General features: G+C 50.9%; 2 protein-coding genes across 2 annotated transcripts in view; one reads left to right on the top strand and one right to left on the bottom strand.

The window, feature by feature from the left end:
• LOC6589568 (1-phosphatidylinositol 4,5-bisphosphate phosphodiesterase classes I and II) overlaps positions 1-15,936 on the bottom strand; it is a 56,746-nt gene that overhangs the window by 12,193 nt on the left and 28,617 nt on the right. The window contains exons 3-4 of the mRNA XM_026988456.1: positions 15,010-15,156; positions 632-772 (exon numbers count right to left, since the gene is read on the bottom strand). Of these exons, the coding sequence (XP_026844257.1) occupies positions 632-772; positions 15,010-15,156 (288 nt within the window). The remainder of the gene's footprint in view (positions 1-631; positions 773-15,009; positions 15,157-15,936) is intronic.
• LOC6589820 lies at positions 9,129-11,828 on the top strand. Its single transcript, XM_026988454.1, has one exon. The coding sequence runs from the start codon at positions 9,204-9,206 to the stop codon at positions 11,529-11,531; it is 2,328 nt and encodes a 775-aa protein (XP_026844255.1). The 5' UTR covers positions 9,129-9,203; the 3' UTR covers positions 11,532-11,828.

The raw sequence follows: 15,936 nt of genomic DNA, 5'->3' as shown, positions 1-15,936 counted from the left end.
ATTTTCTGTTCGATTATTTTTGTAGGCACCGAACAGAATTCCTTTTGAAAAGTTTATGAAAATTGTGGCATACAATTTTGTTCTTTGTTTTTTTTGGTTTTTTCGTGTTGTTTATTTCGAGAACGAGCGCGACGCGTGCCAAAAATAATAACCCCAACAACAGCACGCTTCTCCCTGTTTTTCGGGGACCCATCACTGACCATTGACCGCTGATAACCGTATATGGAACATTGATTTTGTGGCAAGGTCAAGCCCAGGGCAGGGCAGGGCAGGGCAGGGCAGGGCAGGCCAGGGCACGGCCCGACCGAATGCAATCAATAATAAACAGGAAAGAGTCCCCTCCGTGGCAGGCACTCAAAATAGCCGCAGCGATGGCACACATATAATAGGTGTGTCCCCGAATGGTGCCATGGATGGGGGAATCATTAGCGGCACTCGACCCAATTCCCCGAACACACAGAAATGCCTGTCCCTTTCGATATTCTGTCTCACTTGTCACTCCACGCGGGCCATCAAGTTGTCAGCGGCGCGGCGTCTGCCAAGTGGCCAATAATGAGGCGGCACGCATGAGGAGGGTCGGGACGCCTCGATGAACGTGGAACGCTGGCTGAGTGCCAGGTGCTGGTCTCACCTGTGCAATGTCCCGTCGGTTGCAGCAAAAGTTGACGAATGTCATATTGACGAAATCTGAGCCGTGGCAGACGGTCACTGTCTTCTCCTCGAGCGTGGTGTCCTGCGGTCCCATAGTCACAATCTGGCGCAGTTTACCCTCCTGCAAAGACAAACACAAATGGATGAGCGTTATTAATTGCCAAAAAAGAAGGAAGGAAGGAGGAAACCCAAAGAAGGAGACGGCAAAGGGAAAGCGAAGCAATAGCAATAGCAATAGCATGCCCCAAATGAAGTTTTATGGGAGTCGTAGTCATAGTCGTAGTCGTAAATGGAAGTCATATCCTTGTGCGCTAATCCTACGAGTGCAACAAAATTCATTTGAACGACTCGTAAACTAAGCAAATAGTCGGAACAGTCGGAGCAGTCGGAGCAGTTGGGGGAGCTTCTGACCAGCGTGTGCCATATTTCAATTAAACGGCACAAATGGATTTACGAGTCGTGGTGGCAGCACCCTCTTCTTTAAATGGTGGCCCCATTCGAACCATTCGCAAAACTGGGTTAAATGCAAATTTAGCTCCGCAAACGGCAACAGCCAGTAATCCCCTGTATATCCAACAGTCGCGACTGGTCGGGGATTATCAATGTCCTTTCGAACGCTTGGCACATAGTCCTGCAACTCGAGGCGGAAGCCATAGCATGAATTCGGCATTAACTTTGCGGCATACAGCGCCATGTCTTGACATCCAGCAATATCTGGAGCCATTTGGTGCGTCTGTTTGCTCTGTGCTTCCTGCAACGCTTCCGCTGCTGGACATTTGACAAACTGCGACCAAAAAAGGACAGAGAAACAGAGAGAGAGAGCCAGCCCCATCTGCAGGACGTTTACTTAGTATGGCAAAAGTCACAGTCCGACTGCAGGGGCATATTTATCGGTAGAATCTGTGGCAAATAGTACATTTGAGGCACATAAATTCTCGTATCTGCGTACAGAAAATCACACATAAATCACGTATCTGCATCTGGGACACAGAAACGCCCACAATTCCCGTATCTGAGGACACACTCATGGAACCTTAAAGCGCCTTACATTCCGAATCCCGGGGTCCCTATGCCCCATCGATGCTTCTACCCATGCAAATCGAGCCAATAATGAGCTTTGCTGGTCAGCGGCATCCCCCATCCGCCTCTCCCATTTGCTTTGCATCTCAGCTTACGCCTCCGACTGCCAGATCCGCCAGATGTAGGGAAGCCTGAGGATGGAGGAGCAACCGAGTCGACTAATTGAAAGGCTTCCTTTCTCTTCACTCAACGGGCATTTGGGGGGCCATTAATGCGCCATTCTGTTTAGTGCTGATAAACGAGGAGCAGGATGCCAGGATGCCAGGCAGCACACCTGTACGAAACGAGTTCCGGGGGCAACGGGTCCTGGCAACGTTTATCTGGGCGCGTCATGATTTGCTTTTAACTAAAAACTAATTCCGGCAAATTTGTCGTTGTGAATAATGTAAATGGCGGCCACGGACAGCGGGACGGAGGGACGCGTTGGCACGGGCTCGGGCTGCTCCTGGCACGAGCTCCCGTGCCGTGAAAAGCGTAAAGCGGAAATGACTCTACGGTGATTATCTTAATTGCTTCTCACGCTTCGCCCTCGACATTCACGCGCAGCGCTCTCGCTCTCGCTCTCCCCTTTCCCTGCTCCTGTCGCTGTTCCTGTCGCGGCTCCTGGCCCTGATAATCCTTTTGGCTCTGCTCGAAATTTGAATTTTAAGAACGCTCATTATATAACCCAAACAAGAGCAGGAGGAGAGCGGCCAATGTAGCTGGGAGTGTTTCAAGGGGAAGGGGAAGGGGAAGGCCATGTCTGTGATAATTTTAGACAGCCTCCCGAGTCCCTCCATCGGCGAATAGAGTTATTGATTTTGAAGGTGCTAATAAAATGAGGATACATCTCTCTCTCGGGGAAATTCAGCGGATAAGCAGCCGCTTTATGTTCAGAGATACAGATCCAGGGATCAATGGAGGAGCTATTACTACCCGCACTGGGCGAATTGGCCAATCAAGCGTCATTTAACAGACATCGCTAAGATAATTAGAGCTTAAGTCGATAAATATCCGATTAATGTACAAAATGACATTCGAATCTGTTAACTAACTGGCAGGCAGAATGAAAGTGTAGATTATTTGCAAGTCATGCCCATGTAAGAGGGAGACAGCTGACGGCTGTCACTGCACGTTTGTATTTCCCATTTCAGAATCAAAGTCGAAGTAGTCAGTTCGGTTAGCAGCAGCAATTCTTTTTCTTTTTTCTAATCTTTTCGTTTTTTTTGAGTTTTTCCCCTGAAAATGAACAAATACCAAGAAGGCGAGGAGCTGCGCGAGCTGCTCCAGTCATGGGATCTGACCGACCTTATCCCACGTTTGGAAGAAGAAACCATCAACGTAGAAGAACTGCAGATGATGAAGCGGCACCACCTGGACGAGCTGATGAGCAATTTTCGGATGGGCACACGCATACGCTTCGAGCATCACCTGGAGCTCTGGCGGCGCAGCCTAAACGTGCCCCTCCAAGGAGTTCATTGGAGTCGCCCGCACTGCCATGGTTGTCGGTGCGCGACAATCCAACTCCAGACGGACTGCGCCAGTGACTGTGGCAAGTCCGATATTTCTCTCACCGAGAGACACTCGCCCAGAGAGACAGTACCAGACGCCATGCAACCTATCTTGGAGCCCGTCCAGATTTTGTCTACGTCGCCAGTCACCAACTCGAATGTAGAGGACGGCGGCGAGTACGTGCCTGGAGAGGATCTGGGGGTTACAGTGCTAGGCATTCTACAGGCCGAGTACATAAAAAGCCAGACGCTACTCGAGCTCGTGGGTCAGCAGGAGGAGCTGAGTGCAGAGCAGCGGCAGCTTCTCATCCAGCTGATCTGCAGCTACTTTGAGGACCATCAGCTGCACTTGTCGCTACATCACAGCTACAAGCTAGAGAACGAGATCCTGCAGCTCTTCCCCAAGGAGCTGTTGGAGCATTACCGTACAAAGAAGCGGGGTAAAATCTACGCACGGTGCTCCTACGCAAAGAATAAGAGGGGGAGATCTTCACCGCAGGACGCTAAACGTCGGCGGGTGGCTGAAACCCGGGACCCACGTCTTCGCCGCTCACTTCGTCGCTTATAATAGAAATCGCCATCACATATCACATCGCAATCGACAATAAACATTCGGAAATTCGTTATAATTAACATTAAATGAGTGGATATTTGTAGATGGAAGATGGCAGCATCGTCCTGGCAGATGAGCTTAAGGCGTTCCCCTCGCCGGCTTGTTGAGAATGGCTCCTGTGGACTGCTGCTGAATGGCCTGATGAGTGGCGGTTGTGCTGACAGGCACTGACAGTCTGTCTCCTGTTCGGCCACGACCTGCGTGCTGGCTATGTTCTTGACGGAGCTGGTGGCCTCCTCTGTTGGCACGGTCTGCTCCACCAGCTGAGCCTCTTGCCGTCTGCTGGCTTCCCGCTCTGCCATGCGATTGATCATGGCCGTGCCCCGCTCTGAGGTGTTGCTCAGGCGTGCAATCAGTTCGTTGCCCTGCGCCTCCATCAAACGCAGACGCTCGGCGCGATTCGCAGACACCCGTTCGATGTCCTCCAGTCGTTGTTCCACGGTCTGCGAGATGGCTGCAGCCGTGGGCGGCTGTTGCTGCTGTTGCTGCTGTCGCTCGTGGAGTGTGTCCAGCTTGTTGGCCAGACCCTCGCTTCGCTCCGAGTTCTTCGAGAGCTGTGCGAGCAGCTGCTGGCTCTCCTGCTCCAGCCGCTGCAGGCGGGCGGCCCGACGGGATGTGTAGGCCTCCTCGTCGACAGTGAGAGGGGATGCCTCCTCCATTTTGGATGCAAGCGGAGCGGCCTCCTCCTCGGTGTTGCTCTCGAAACTGGCATCGCGACTGGGGCGCGACTTTAGGTAGTGCCCCGATCCGTGGTACGCCTGATGCGCGACATCAGCTGCCGCGACTCCTCTTCCAGGCGACCGAGTCGCTCGGATCGCTTTCTCGTGTACTCCTCCTCCCGTGGCGTAAGACTTCCTGTGGCCGGTGCAGAGCTGGCACGCGTCATCCTCTCCAGCCGCTTGTTGTTGATGAGCTCTTCGAGGGGCACTGCATGCTGGGCGGGCGAGACCTCGTCCTGGAAGCGGCACAGCTGCACCTCAAGACGTTCGCGGTTGTCGGAGGTCTTCAGCACCTGATGGATGAGGGATTTTCACTGCTTCTGGCCGTGTAACTGTAATCGATATTCCCATAATCGATACTTCAGTGCGATACCCAATCTTATCGATGTTTAAGTGCGATTGTGTGTTCAGAAGAACGCACACGTAGTGGAATAAAATATTGTTATTAAAACCCAAGAACTGCGTCACAATATTCAAAAACTATAGATACACACAATCGGCTGCTTCGAAATTTTTCATCGCAAAACTCAGTTTCGTTTTCCCCAGTTGTCAGAAGGTGCTGAAACTCACAGAAAAAAGGAACAAAAATACAGCTCGATGCGATATCGAGCGCATAAAAATTGTACGTATTTGAATATTTGGTTTAAAGGATCGAGATGAGCACGGCCGAAGAGCGGTGGAAACGACTAGCACAGGAACGAAGGAGCAGAGGTGGCCAGGGATTCGGAGATGAGGGCTCGTGGACTCCCCCCAGGCCCTACGAGGTGATGCGGCAACAGAACTGTAAGACTGCAAGCTTCCGTCCGGGTGAGACGTACCCGAGCATCCGCACGCCCGTGTCGAGGTGCAGCCGGGAGCAGACCATCAACTGGCTGGCGGACTCGATCGAGTCGGATGGATGTGGGCGACCCTACGGCATGTCCAACGATGACATTTTGCAGATGTGGCAGCAGAGCCCCCACAAGAACACCTTGGGGTACTACGGCGTGGGGTCGCAGGTGCCGAAGCCGGAGGCAGTGATATTCAATCGGCAGATCACGCAGAGCCTCCAGAGGGCCAACGGTCTCAAGCAGCGTAGAAAGCAATTACAACTTCAGGGACCGAGGACTCTACCAACCATCGGCGGGAAGAAGGTTGCGGAATCGGCCTATAAGCCATACGTCCTCAATCGCGAGGCCATCAAAGCGGCCATCCAGAAGATGCCGACTGTCAAGAAAAACCTGTCGCCCAGTCAGGCCTTGACGACGGTGTACTGCAACAAGTCCGATCCCGTGGATCCCTTTGGCGTCACCAAAGAGAAACAGCAGCAGCAGCAGCCCGAACTGAAAATGGAGCATGCTCCGCTGAAGAAGACGTACGGCCATCGGCGCCCTTATCCGTACTGCGGCTGGCGGTGCGATGAGCCGAAGAACAAGTGCACGGACTACGAGTGGAAGAAGTACAAGCAGGATCCGCGACCCTGCGACGAAGACCTCAAGCGGGAGCAGAAGGTGGCACAGGAGCAGACCCAGGTGCCCGAACCGCGGAACTACGAGGAGCTGTACTTACGCCTGGTCAAATGCTTCGAAGCTCTTAAGGTGGAGTGTCCCATGTGCAAGGCCTACGCGCAGTGCTGTAACCCGAGGGGACTCGAGGGCGATGCTCCTGGTGTCCCAGATATGGATCTAGGATATGGCGACGGCGGAGGCATACATCCCGGAGACAAATTCAGGCCAGGAGACAAACCCGGAGGGGGAAGCAAGCCGGGATATGATGAGAAGCATTTCGGAGATGGCGAAAAACCGGAAGATGGAGGAAAACCCGGTTATGGTGATAGGCCCGGAGGAAAGCCAGGAGTTGGTGACCAGTCCGGAGGAAAGCCAGGAGATGTAGACAAGCCCGGAGGAAGGCCAGGAGATGTGGATAGGCCCGGAGGAATGCCAGGATATGGTGACAGGCCCGGAGGAATGCCAGGATATGGTGACAGGACCGGAGGAAAGCCAGGAGAGGGTGACAAGCTCGGCGGAAAGCCAGGAGATGGTGACAAGTACGGAGGGAAGCCAGGAGATGGTGACAAGTACGGAGGAAAGCCAGGAGACGGTGACAAGTACGGAGGAAAGCCAGGAGACGGTGACAAGACCGGTGGAAAGCCAGGATATGGTGACAAGCCCGGAGGAAAGCCAGGAGGAGGTGACAAGCCCGGAGGAAAGCCAGGAGATGGCAACAAGCCCGGAGGAAAGCCAGGAGTTGGAGACAAGCCCGGAGGAAAGCCAGGAGATGATGACAAGCCCGGAGGAAAGCCAGGAGATGGCGACAAGCCCGGAGGAAAGCCAGGAGGTGGTGACAAGCCCGGAGGAAAGCCAGGAGACGGTGACAAGCCTGGAGGAAAGCCAGGAGACGGTGACAAGCCTGGAGGAATGCCAGGAGATGGCGACAAGTCCGGAGGAAAGCCAGGAGACGGTGACAAGCTCGGAGGAAAGCCAGGAGGTGGTGACAAGCCCGGAGGAAAGCCAGGAGATGGTGACAAGCCCGGCGGAAAGCCAGGAGTTGGAGACAAGCCCGGTGGAAAGCCAGGAGATGGAGACAAACCCGGCGGAAAGCCAGGAGTTGGAGACAAGCCCGGTGGAAAGCCAGGAGGTGGTGACAAGCCCGGAGGGAAGCCAGGAGATGGAGACAAACCCGGCGGAAAGCCAGGAGGTGGTGACAAGCCCGGAGGAAAGCCAGGAGGTGGTGACAAGCCCGGAGGGAAGCCAGGAGGTTTGGACAAGCCCGGAGGAAAGCCAGGAGGAGGCGGCAAACCATGGGACAGGCCGGCCGTTGGGGAAGAAGCGCCCGACGATAAAGGGCAGGCGGGAGAGAAGCCAGGATCTCTTCACGAGGACGAGAAAAATGAGGGGGAAAAAGGCAAGCTGAAGCACAAGCCATCGGAGAGCAAATTGAAGACAAAGCAACCTGATGATCCGGATGCGCCGGATAAAGCAGGGGAAAAAGATAAAGGTAAATCCAAGCGACCGAAGCCCTCTAAACCAGAGTGCGACCCAAACGATCCATTGTGCCAGCCCGAGTGTGACCCAGACGATCCATTCTGTGACACTTACAGCCAAGATACACCCAAGCAATCGATCAATAAACGAAAGGGATCAAAGACAAGTCGGCCGTCTGAACCAGCGTGTGATCCAAACGATCCATTGTGTAGCGTGAAAAAAGATCCTGGGGATAGCTTGACACAACCACCCGGAGCACCACCCATCGGGCCAATTTCACAACCCACACAGGGCCCAGAGATCCCCAAGCAAGGGATCAAGGATCAAGGACCGCCTGGTGGTGATGGGAAAACTGCTAAAGGTAAAGGCCCCAAGGGTGGTCCCTCGAAGGAGGAGGTCAAGCCGGAAAAGGCAAATATTCCATCGTGTCCCTGCCCCATTTGCGAATTCTTGCGGCGCCACAACGAACCCGACTCGCCGATGATCCGCGAGATGAAGCGCCAGGATAAGTTGCGCCAGCAGCGCGAATACTACAAGCAGATGTGCCACCGGCAGTACTTGGAGTGTCGCGAGCCCGAGTACCGGGCCCCACAGCACCGTTGCGATCCCATCGAATGCGACAACACCTTCTGCAGCAACCCAAAGCTCGGGGATTACTGTGAGTGCTTAAAGGCCATGCAGGACCTGCAGCAGATGCTTGGCAAGAATCACAAGATCGTTGGCAACCAGCTGCTGTTCGACCTGGAGGACCTGAGAACTCGCCTTTGCAAGCAGATGTGTGACTGTCTCTAGAGAATCGTCCTTCAAAATATATAATTTTCGGAATAAGAATCTGTATTTGGAAAACAATTCGAGCATTAAAAAAAAAATAGTTTCCATATACATACATATATGTATGTATATAAAAAAGCGATTTGTTCTCTTGTTATGTAGGGTTGCATGGCCTATTATCGATTGCTAGCATTCGATAGGCTGAACTGAGTGTATCTGCAAACGTGTTTTTCGATTTCGTCGTTGCTCATTTGCAAAAAGATAACTAATTGCAAAGAAAATTCAGCCTAGACCTAATACTCAACAGAAAATCCTAGTATCTATTCTGCTGAAATGAAATATTGATTTCATGCACTGTCATTTGGTGGCCTCTGAAGGAGGAATCCATTGCCGCTTCTTGGCAGTTTCGAAAGTGGAATTGTTCGATTCCTCCATTCAGATATACCAATTTGTTGGGTTTGTATGAGCTTCTTGTAGTGTTCGAAAATTATTATTTGAATCGTTATATAATAATAAAATTGTTATAATCGATAGTTGTTACAGAAGAAGAAGAACAACAAGACACAAATTTGCAACAAAATTATTAAAAGAAAGAAAAAAGGAAGTGTGACAACAGCAGCCTCTGTTCGCGGATATCATTTACTTCATAGGTGGCATGGAAACGATCGGAAGTAGAAATGGAAATGCGCTTTCTCCGAACAGAGTGCGCCTTTACTTTACTTTCGATGACATTTCCCCTTTGGGGGAGATGCAAAACCTCAGTACAAAATCATGTTCAGAGCCAACAACACCTAAATTTTTAAGGCTAGTGTAATTTTTATTTGGTTTTAATGTTCTAGTTCATAAATTTATTAAAAAACGTTTGTTTATTTGGACCCGAATCGGTTTTAAGAAGGATATTCCACACTAAGGAAAAATGTCAAAGGATAAGAACGGCCCAAAGTCGGCGGGGCAGCCACCGTTGTATGCCGGATGCCAGCGCCTGGAGGATGTCACAATCTACGACTGGATGCGAAACAAAAACTGCAAGACCACAAACTACCAGCCCGCGGAGACATATCCCAACATCCGTCCACCTATTTCGAGGTGCACCCAGCAGAAAACCCTGGAGTGGATGTCGGACAGCATGGAGGCCGCTGGTTGTGGGCCGCTCATCGACACGGAGAGGGACGATGTGTTGGAAGCTTGGACACGCAGTCCCAACAAGGAAAGCCTCGGCTGGTACGGCATCGGCGCTGAAATGCGGCATCCCGAGGCGCTGCTCTTCAACCAGGCCCTGACCAAGAGCCTTCTGGCTGCCAGCGGCGTGAAACCAAAGCCCCCGATGCCACAGCCCGCGCCCGAAAAGAAACCGATGGAGCCGCCGAGTGGCTCCTATGTGCTGAATCGAGAGTGCCTCCGCTCGCATCTGGAGAGGATGCCCACCGTCAGGCGGAAGCTGTCGCCCAGTTACGCCTTCACATGGCTGCATTGTCCGCCCCGGGATCCCCAGAGCCCGCCTTTCGAAGACGAACGCGGGCCCCCGATTCCCTTGTCCAGCGCCTTGGGGATGAAGCGGACCCCGAAGAAGCAGAAGCACCGCCTGCGTCATCGGGTGTGTCATTTATCCTGCGATCGGCCGCAGAACAAGTGCACGGACTACGAGTGGAAGAAGTACAAGGAGGACCCACGCGCGATCGACGAGGCCTTCAAGCGGGAGCAAGAGGCGGCGCAGCCATCGGTCGAGGAGGAGCCCAAGGACTACGACGAGCTGTACGGGCGGTTGCTCTGCTGCTTTGAGCAGAATCCCGAGCAGAACGAGATGTGCCAAGGGTTCGAGAAGTGCTGCAAGGCTCCGGGTGATCCCCCGACCCAAGGATGCGGCGAAATGGTGCCCGACGGAGCCGACGGCGGAGCCGGGGGTAAGTCTGATGGAGATGGCCGAGGCGGTAAAAGTGGCGATGGCAAGGATGGCAAAGGCAAGGATGGCGATGGCAAGGATGGTGATGGCAAGGATGGTGATGGTTATGGAGATGGACATGGAGATGGAGAGGGTGGCGAAAGGAAGAGCAGACGAGGGGATGGGAAGAGGGGAGGTCGAGGCGACGGAAAGTACGGTGACGGGAAGGGTGGAGACGGAGATGGAAAAGGTGGCGGGGACGGTGACGGAGGAAAGGGCGGCCCAGGCGGAAAAGGTGGCCCAGGTGGAAAAGACGGTCCGGGCGGAAAAGGCGGCCTAGGTGGAAAAGACGGTCCAGACGGAAAAGGCGGCCAAGGTGGAAAAGACGGTCCAGGCGGAAAAGGCGGCCCAGGTGGAAAAGACGGTCCAGGCGGAGACGGCGGCCCAGGCGGAAAAGGCGGAAAGGGGGGCAAGGATGGAGATGGAAAAGACGGCGATGGCAAAGGTGGAAAGGGAGGTGACGGCAAGGACGGAAAGGGCAAGGGAGACAAAGACTCTGATCGGAAAGGCCATGACGGGAAGGACAAGGACCATGACAAGGACAAGGGAACGGGACACGGTTTGAAGGGCGACCTCAGTGATGGCAAGCTGAAAGATGGCCATGGCACCGGCCACAAGTACAAAACAAGTGAATTTAGTGACAGCGACGACGAAGCCGAGAGACTGAGAAAAGGCCGCCGTACCCCGGGGATGCGATCGACGACCGGCTCACGCAGAGACCTTCACGGCGATGGAACGGACGGAGGTGGCCATGTCGGTGATGGAACGGATGGCAAAGACGGCCGCGGTCATGGGGATGGCACTGGTGATGGGACTGGCGATGGAACCGATGGCAAGGATAAGAATAAGGGCGATGGCAAGGGCAAGGGCAAAGGCAAGAAAGACAAGGCAAGGATAGGCGATGGCGATGGCAAGGACGGCAACAAGGACTGCCCCTGCGAGCTGTGCAACTACTGCCAAAAGGAGGAGGACACCCCCCTCATCCGCGAGATGCGAATTCGCGAGAAGAAGCGCCAGCAGTGGGAATACCTCCAGCAGATGCGCCACCGCCAGTATCTCGAGTGCCGCGATGCCGAGTACCGTGCCCCGCAGCACAAGTGCGACCCGATTGTCTGCTGCGATCGCTTCTGCCGCAACCCCAATCTGCAGGACCACATGTCTACGATCGATGCCCTGCAACAGCTGCAGAAGCAGCTTCTGCGGTGCAATCGCCGGAATCGCGGGTCATCTTCGCGAATCTACAAGTCTCTGGAGAAGCTGAAGACGAAACTGTGCACCGCCTTTGAGATGCCACAGAGATGTTAAGAAAAGGATCTATTCCCCGAGACCTCTCTGTATATCCCCCAAGATCTGTGTGCGTTCGAGCCATTCTGGGGACCCCTGTCTGTTTCAATATCTGTATAAGCTGGATATGGAGGTAGGAGATCTGTATAAGCCCGTATGCAATATGTTCCTATTCTGCAATGGACCGCAAAGGACAAGGCAGATATCAATGGATTGTATCATTTTATACTCTTCTTCCTTCTTCCATTCTTGTAATCATCCAGCCATCTGTTTATTTGTAACAACCATGGAATATCCATAAAGATGAGATCTTTTTAACTTTTCTTCTGGTTTCTGTGAATAAGTTCTATGCTGGTTCTCCTCTTTCATGGCCCTCTGGGGACACCACCACCACCGTGACTACCTTTCCTTTCATTTCCACTGTTCCACTGCAAGTTGAAGTACCAGTCCGTTTCTCTCTCAATAATTATTCACTTCTCTAGTGCTTCCGAAAGCGCTTTCCAATCCCATTTCCATTTCCCTCAATCATTTTTGCCACACTGGGCGAAGGAAGCGCTTTTTAATAAACCTCATATTCCATTTCGATTCACTGGACTTTTACATTTTTAATTAATGCACATTTGCACTCATCCTCTCTCTCTCTCTCTCTTGTTTTCCCCTTTATATTCTGGGGCACTCTTTCGGAGCCCTTCGTGGATGCAACACTCATTTTTATTGCAACTTTTTCGAGTTAATCACATATTTGCGTCCACTGGTGTCTGTGTTTTTTTAAGCGTTTGTGCCAGTCTGTGTGCTCGTGTGTGTGCGCTTTGGGCGTGGCCAACGCCCACGCGTGGCACGCTCTTCTGTGCATTTAATTAATGCAACAATCTCTCTCCCTGCCGCTTCCTTTGGGTGTTTTCTCCTCCGTTTGCTCGAAGCAAACACAAACACGAAAAACAAAACTCATTTGACTGTGGCCTTGGTTCTGGTCTGTCGCTTACTACAACCATAGCCACAACGCCACAACGCCAGAACGCCACAAACTGCAAACTATTATCAGGGGCAGTGGGCGTGGCCCTAGGCTCGGGGATTGTGCGACAGCCATGATTTATACACAGCGGACAATGCGCGCGCGGCGGCATGCCTCACCTTCTCCAAGAAGGAAGCAGTCAAGGAAATGAAAGTAAAGGAAAGCCAGGTGCCTCAAGGATTTACCCCGCCCATCAGCGAACGAATAATTGCCCCACATTTATGGAAAACCTAATTCAATAATGGAATTGCGACCTTAGACACGATTTCCAATGACTTTTTTCTGGTCCAAGGAGCATCTGCTCCACCTTCTCCTTCTGCTTACATAAAGCGCTTTTCCCACACACCCACCCACACACACATACAGGGAAATCCAATGGAAATGGAAGCATGTTGCCTTGTCATTGCCATGATAAATGTATTGGTTACACACACACACACACACACACACGGAGAGGGAGAGCAGAGAAAAAGAAAATTGTGTAAAACGGAAAAAATCGTGCGGAGCAAAAAAAGAAAGGTGGGAGACGGGGAAAAACTCTGTGGGAAACTGGGACTACGGAAAAACTGTTGCAGCAGCACACACAGGACCCAGGACCCAGGACACAGCACACGGGACACACACATCCGTGCTCCGGCTGAAGGAAATGGAAATCCCGATTCCAAGGAAACGCACGTGACATGGCTGCGCAAAAACTAAGCAAAAGATTCAGCAACTGGAGCAGGATTACCTGCACTATAACCGCCTCCCCTCCTCCCTTCCTACCTCTGCGTCTGCGTCTGCATCTTGGGGATTGGCTCTAAGGAAATCTGTTCGCCTTTCACCCAGTAATTGGCTTTCAATTGCTGGCCCAGGCATTTTATTAGCTCGTAATCTTCAAAAAATATACGCGCCATCGTCGTCGTCGTCATCGCCATCATCGCCCTCTAAAGCCGCAGAGATTGGGGCATCATGCAGATGCTGCATTTAACGCCAAAGCCATGCCGCCGCCAATCCGCCAACAAAATAATTAATGCTTTAAAAAATTTGTCTATAAACAAGCAAAGACATTACCCGAAGAATATACAAAGACTTAACGAGGGAATGCCAGATTCAGAGGCGAAGACGAAGGTTGTATGCTCTTTAAACGATTATTCACTGAATTTTTATGGCCATTTATGGCCTAAAATTAGTTTTGCGGACTAATTTTAAATGCTAGAAATTTATGTCTGAAAATCGGGATAGAATTAAGATTTAGAGAACTTTTAAAATTCCCCTTTTAAAAAAGTTACTATAAAGCAGAGTCACTCTCTCCCAGTGTGGCTTAGCAGTGACATTTTTTAAATGTTTTCCTAGAGATACAGAAAGGTAGTAGCAGGTATTTTGATGTCGAGACACGTGTGCTTCTATATGGCTAGGACTCCAACGCTAATTTGCATTTAATTAAAATCCCTCCAAAAGATGTGAAAATTTAGTTAATTTAATTAATTATGTGCTATTAACGGAGCCTGCATATATGTAGATACATTTTGGTCCTCACCTGATACAGATAATAAAACAGAATACAAGTCTTGAGCCCCACAATCAGAAAAGAAAACATTCCTTAAATTTCCGTCCAAGAAATTACATTTTTCTTTTAAAATCCCTTCAAAGTACATCTATTTACGCTTTAATTCTGCGAAATGGGGTACGAACTCTTCAGTTTTTGTTGTATGTAAGAATTTTCGGACTTAAATATTTGTAAATCATACGAAAATATCTGTAAAGTAGTGAAATATTTTCGTTTGACAATAGAGAGAGAATTTATAAAATGCAGAAAATATTCGCAGGACCATGAGAGCCAGAATTGAGTGCTTGAAATCCACATTCAAGAAGGTAAAGAAAAGTGATTTCATGTGGTGTTTCACTGTCCATGAAGCTCACAGGAGAAGGCAACTATTTTAAGGGCTGGAATTTGTGCGCTTGAAAATAGAGAGAATTTCTAAAATTCAGGAATAAACTTCGGGGAGCTAAAAGCGAGTGCTCGTGTGGTGTGGGTGTCCTTCTGGGTAGCCTCTGATATGGCTGGTGCTGGTGCTGGTGCTGGCATTGAATATACGATTAGATGTATCCATCAGAGGGCATGTGGCATGTCCCTGGAGAGACCTCATCATGTTCTACCTCCTGCGTGTAGGAGTGCGAGAGTATGTTCACGGACTCGACATAGTCGATTACCCATCTCTACACATCATGAAAAAGTTATAACATCCTTCGCCATCGCAACAGGGCATACAATGTACACACACTCCTCCCTCCATCACGCCCTCCAGCTCCTTCTCCTGCTGATGTTCCCTCCTCGTTCTATTGTGCGTGTGAAAACCAGACAAATATATTTCTTTATTCTCTACCCCTCCCAACAGAGTGCTGCTGCTGTGCCTGAAGGAACGAAGAAAGGAAGGAAGGAAGTCCCCCAGCAAAGGCGCTCTCTCTCTCTCTCTCTCTGTTTAGCATCTCATCGCGTATACGCACCTTTGGCTTCTTGGCATACTGTCCCGTGCGCACATCCCGAATGGTGGCTATATCCAGGATGTCCAGCTCGTTGTTCTGGTCCACCCAATAGAGGAAGAAGCCCTTGGCGTCGACGCGCATCGTCACCGGTAGGCCAGTGCCCGAGTCCTAGGAGAAATGAGGAAGAGGAAATCCAAAAAGATTATTGATTGCAGATGTGCAGATAATTGAAAAAACTCGAAAGATACAAATATCATCCCCCGATTCCGATTCGGGTCCAAAATAAAGATACAAACAAACGCACACGCATGAGTTTCCAATCCATGGGGTTCATTGAACTGCCAGGCAACCCCACAGCCTGGCTAATGAATTTATTCTGGCCAATTTCTCATCCGAATAGCCCGCAAATCGGCCGGACAGTCCCGTCCCCAAGTGCAACAGCATCGCATCGCATCCCATCCCATCGTCTATCGTCTGTCATCTGTTATTTCTGCTTATTATTTAAGTCAAATTAAATGGGCCTCCGCCATGGGGCGGCCATAAATATTTAAGCATTCATTCATTCATAAAAACCAAAGAAAAAGAACGCGAATGAGAAAATTCTGGCCCCCTGCCCCCGAGCTCCCTGGTGGCAATGCCAAACAGATGTGCCCCAAACAGCATCCCACCCATGGAATATCTCGAGCCAAAAGTGAAATATTTTACTCGTATTTTTTAAATATTCTTGCAAATAAGCAAAGGCCCAATCTGCGAGGCACGAAATATGTCTTTTTCGCTTGTTCGGATACTCTACAAAAAAGGGTATAGCGCTTTTTGCTTAGATGTTTCTAGAGCGGAAAAGTTTCTTTATAGATAGATCTATCCTTGAGGTTTGGATGACGCGGAGGAGTCAGAAAGTGAACTAAAAGTGCGACAAGTGACCAGGTAGCGAAGAGAATAAGAGTGTAA

This window comes from Drosophila persimilis, unplaced genomic scaffold (genome assembly GCF_003286085.1).
Source record: "Drosophila persimilis strain 14011-0111.01,24,50 unplaced genomic scaffold, DperRS2 tig00000191-arrow-pilon, whole genome shotgun sequence".
Lineage (NCBI taxonomy): Eukaryota > Metazoa > Arthropoda > Insecta > Diptera > Drosophilidae > Drosophila > Drosophila persimilis.
Note: the sequence above shows the minus strand (reverse complement) of the source record. Positions and strands in the feature narration are given on the sequence as shown.

Excerpts from the sequence above, each read along its gene's own strand:
- LOC6589820 (XM_026988454.1), top strand. The coding sequence starts at position 9,204 with ATGTCAAAGGATAAGAACGGCCCAAAGTCGGCGGGGCAGCCACCGTTG.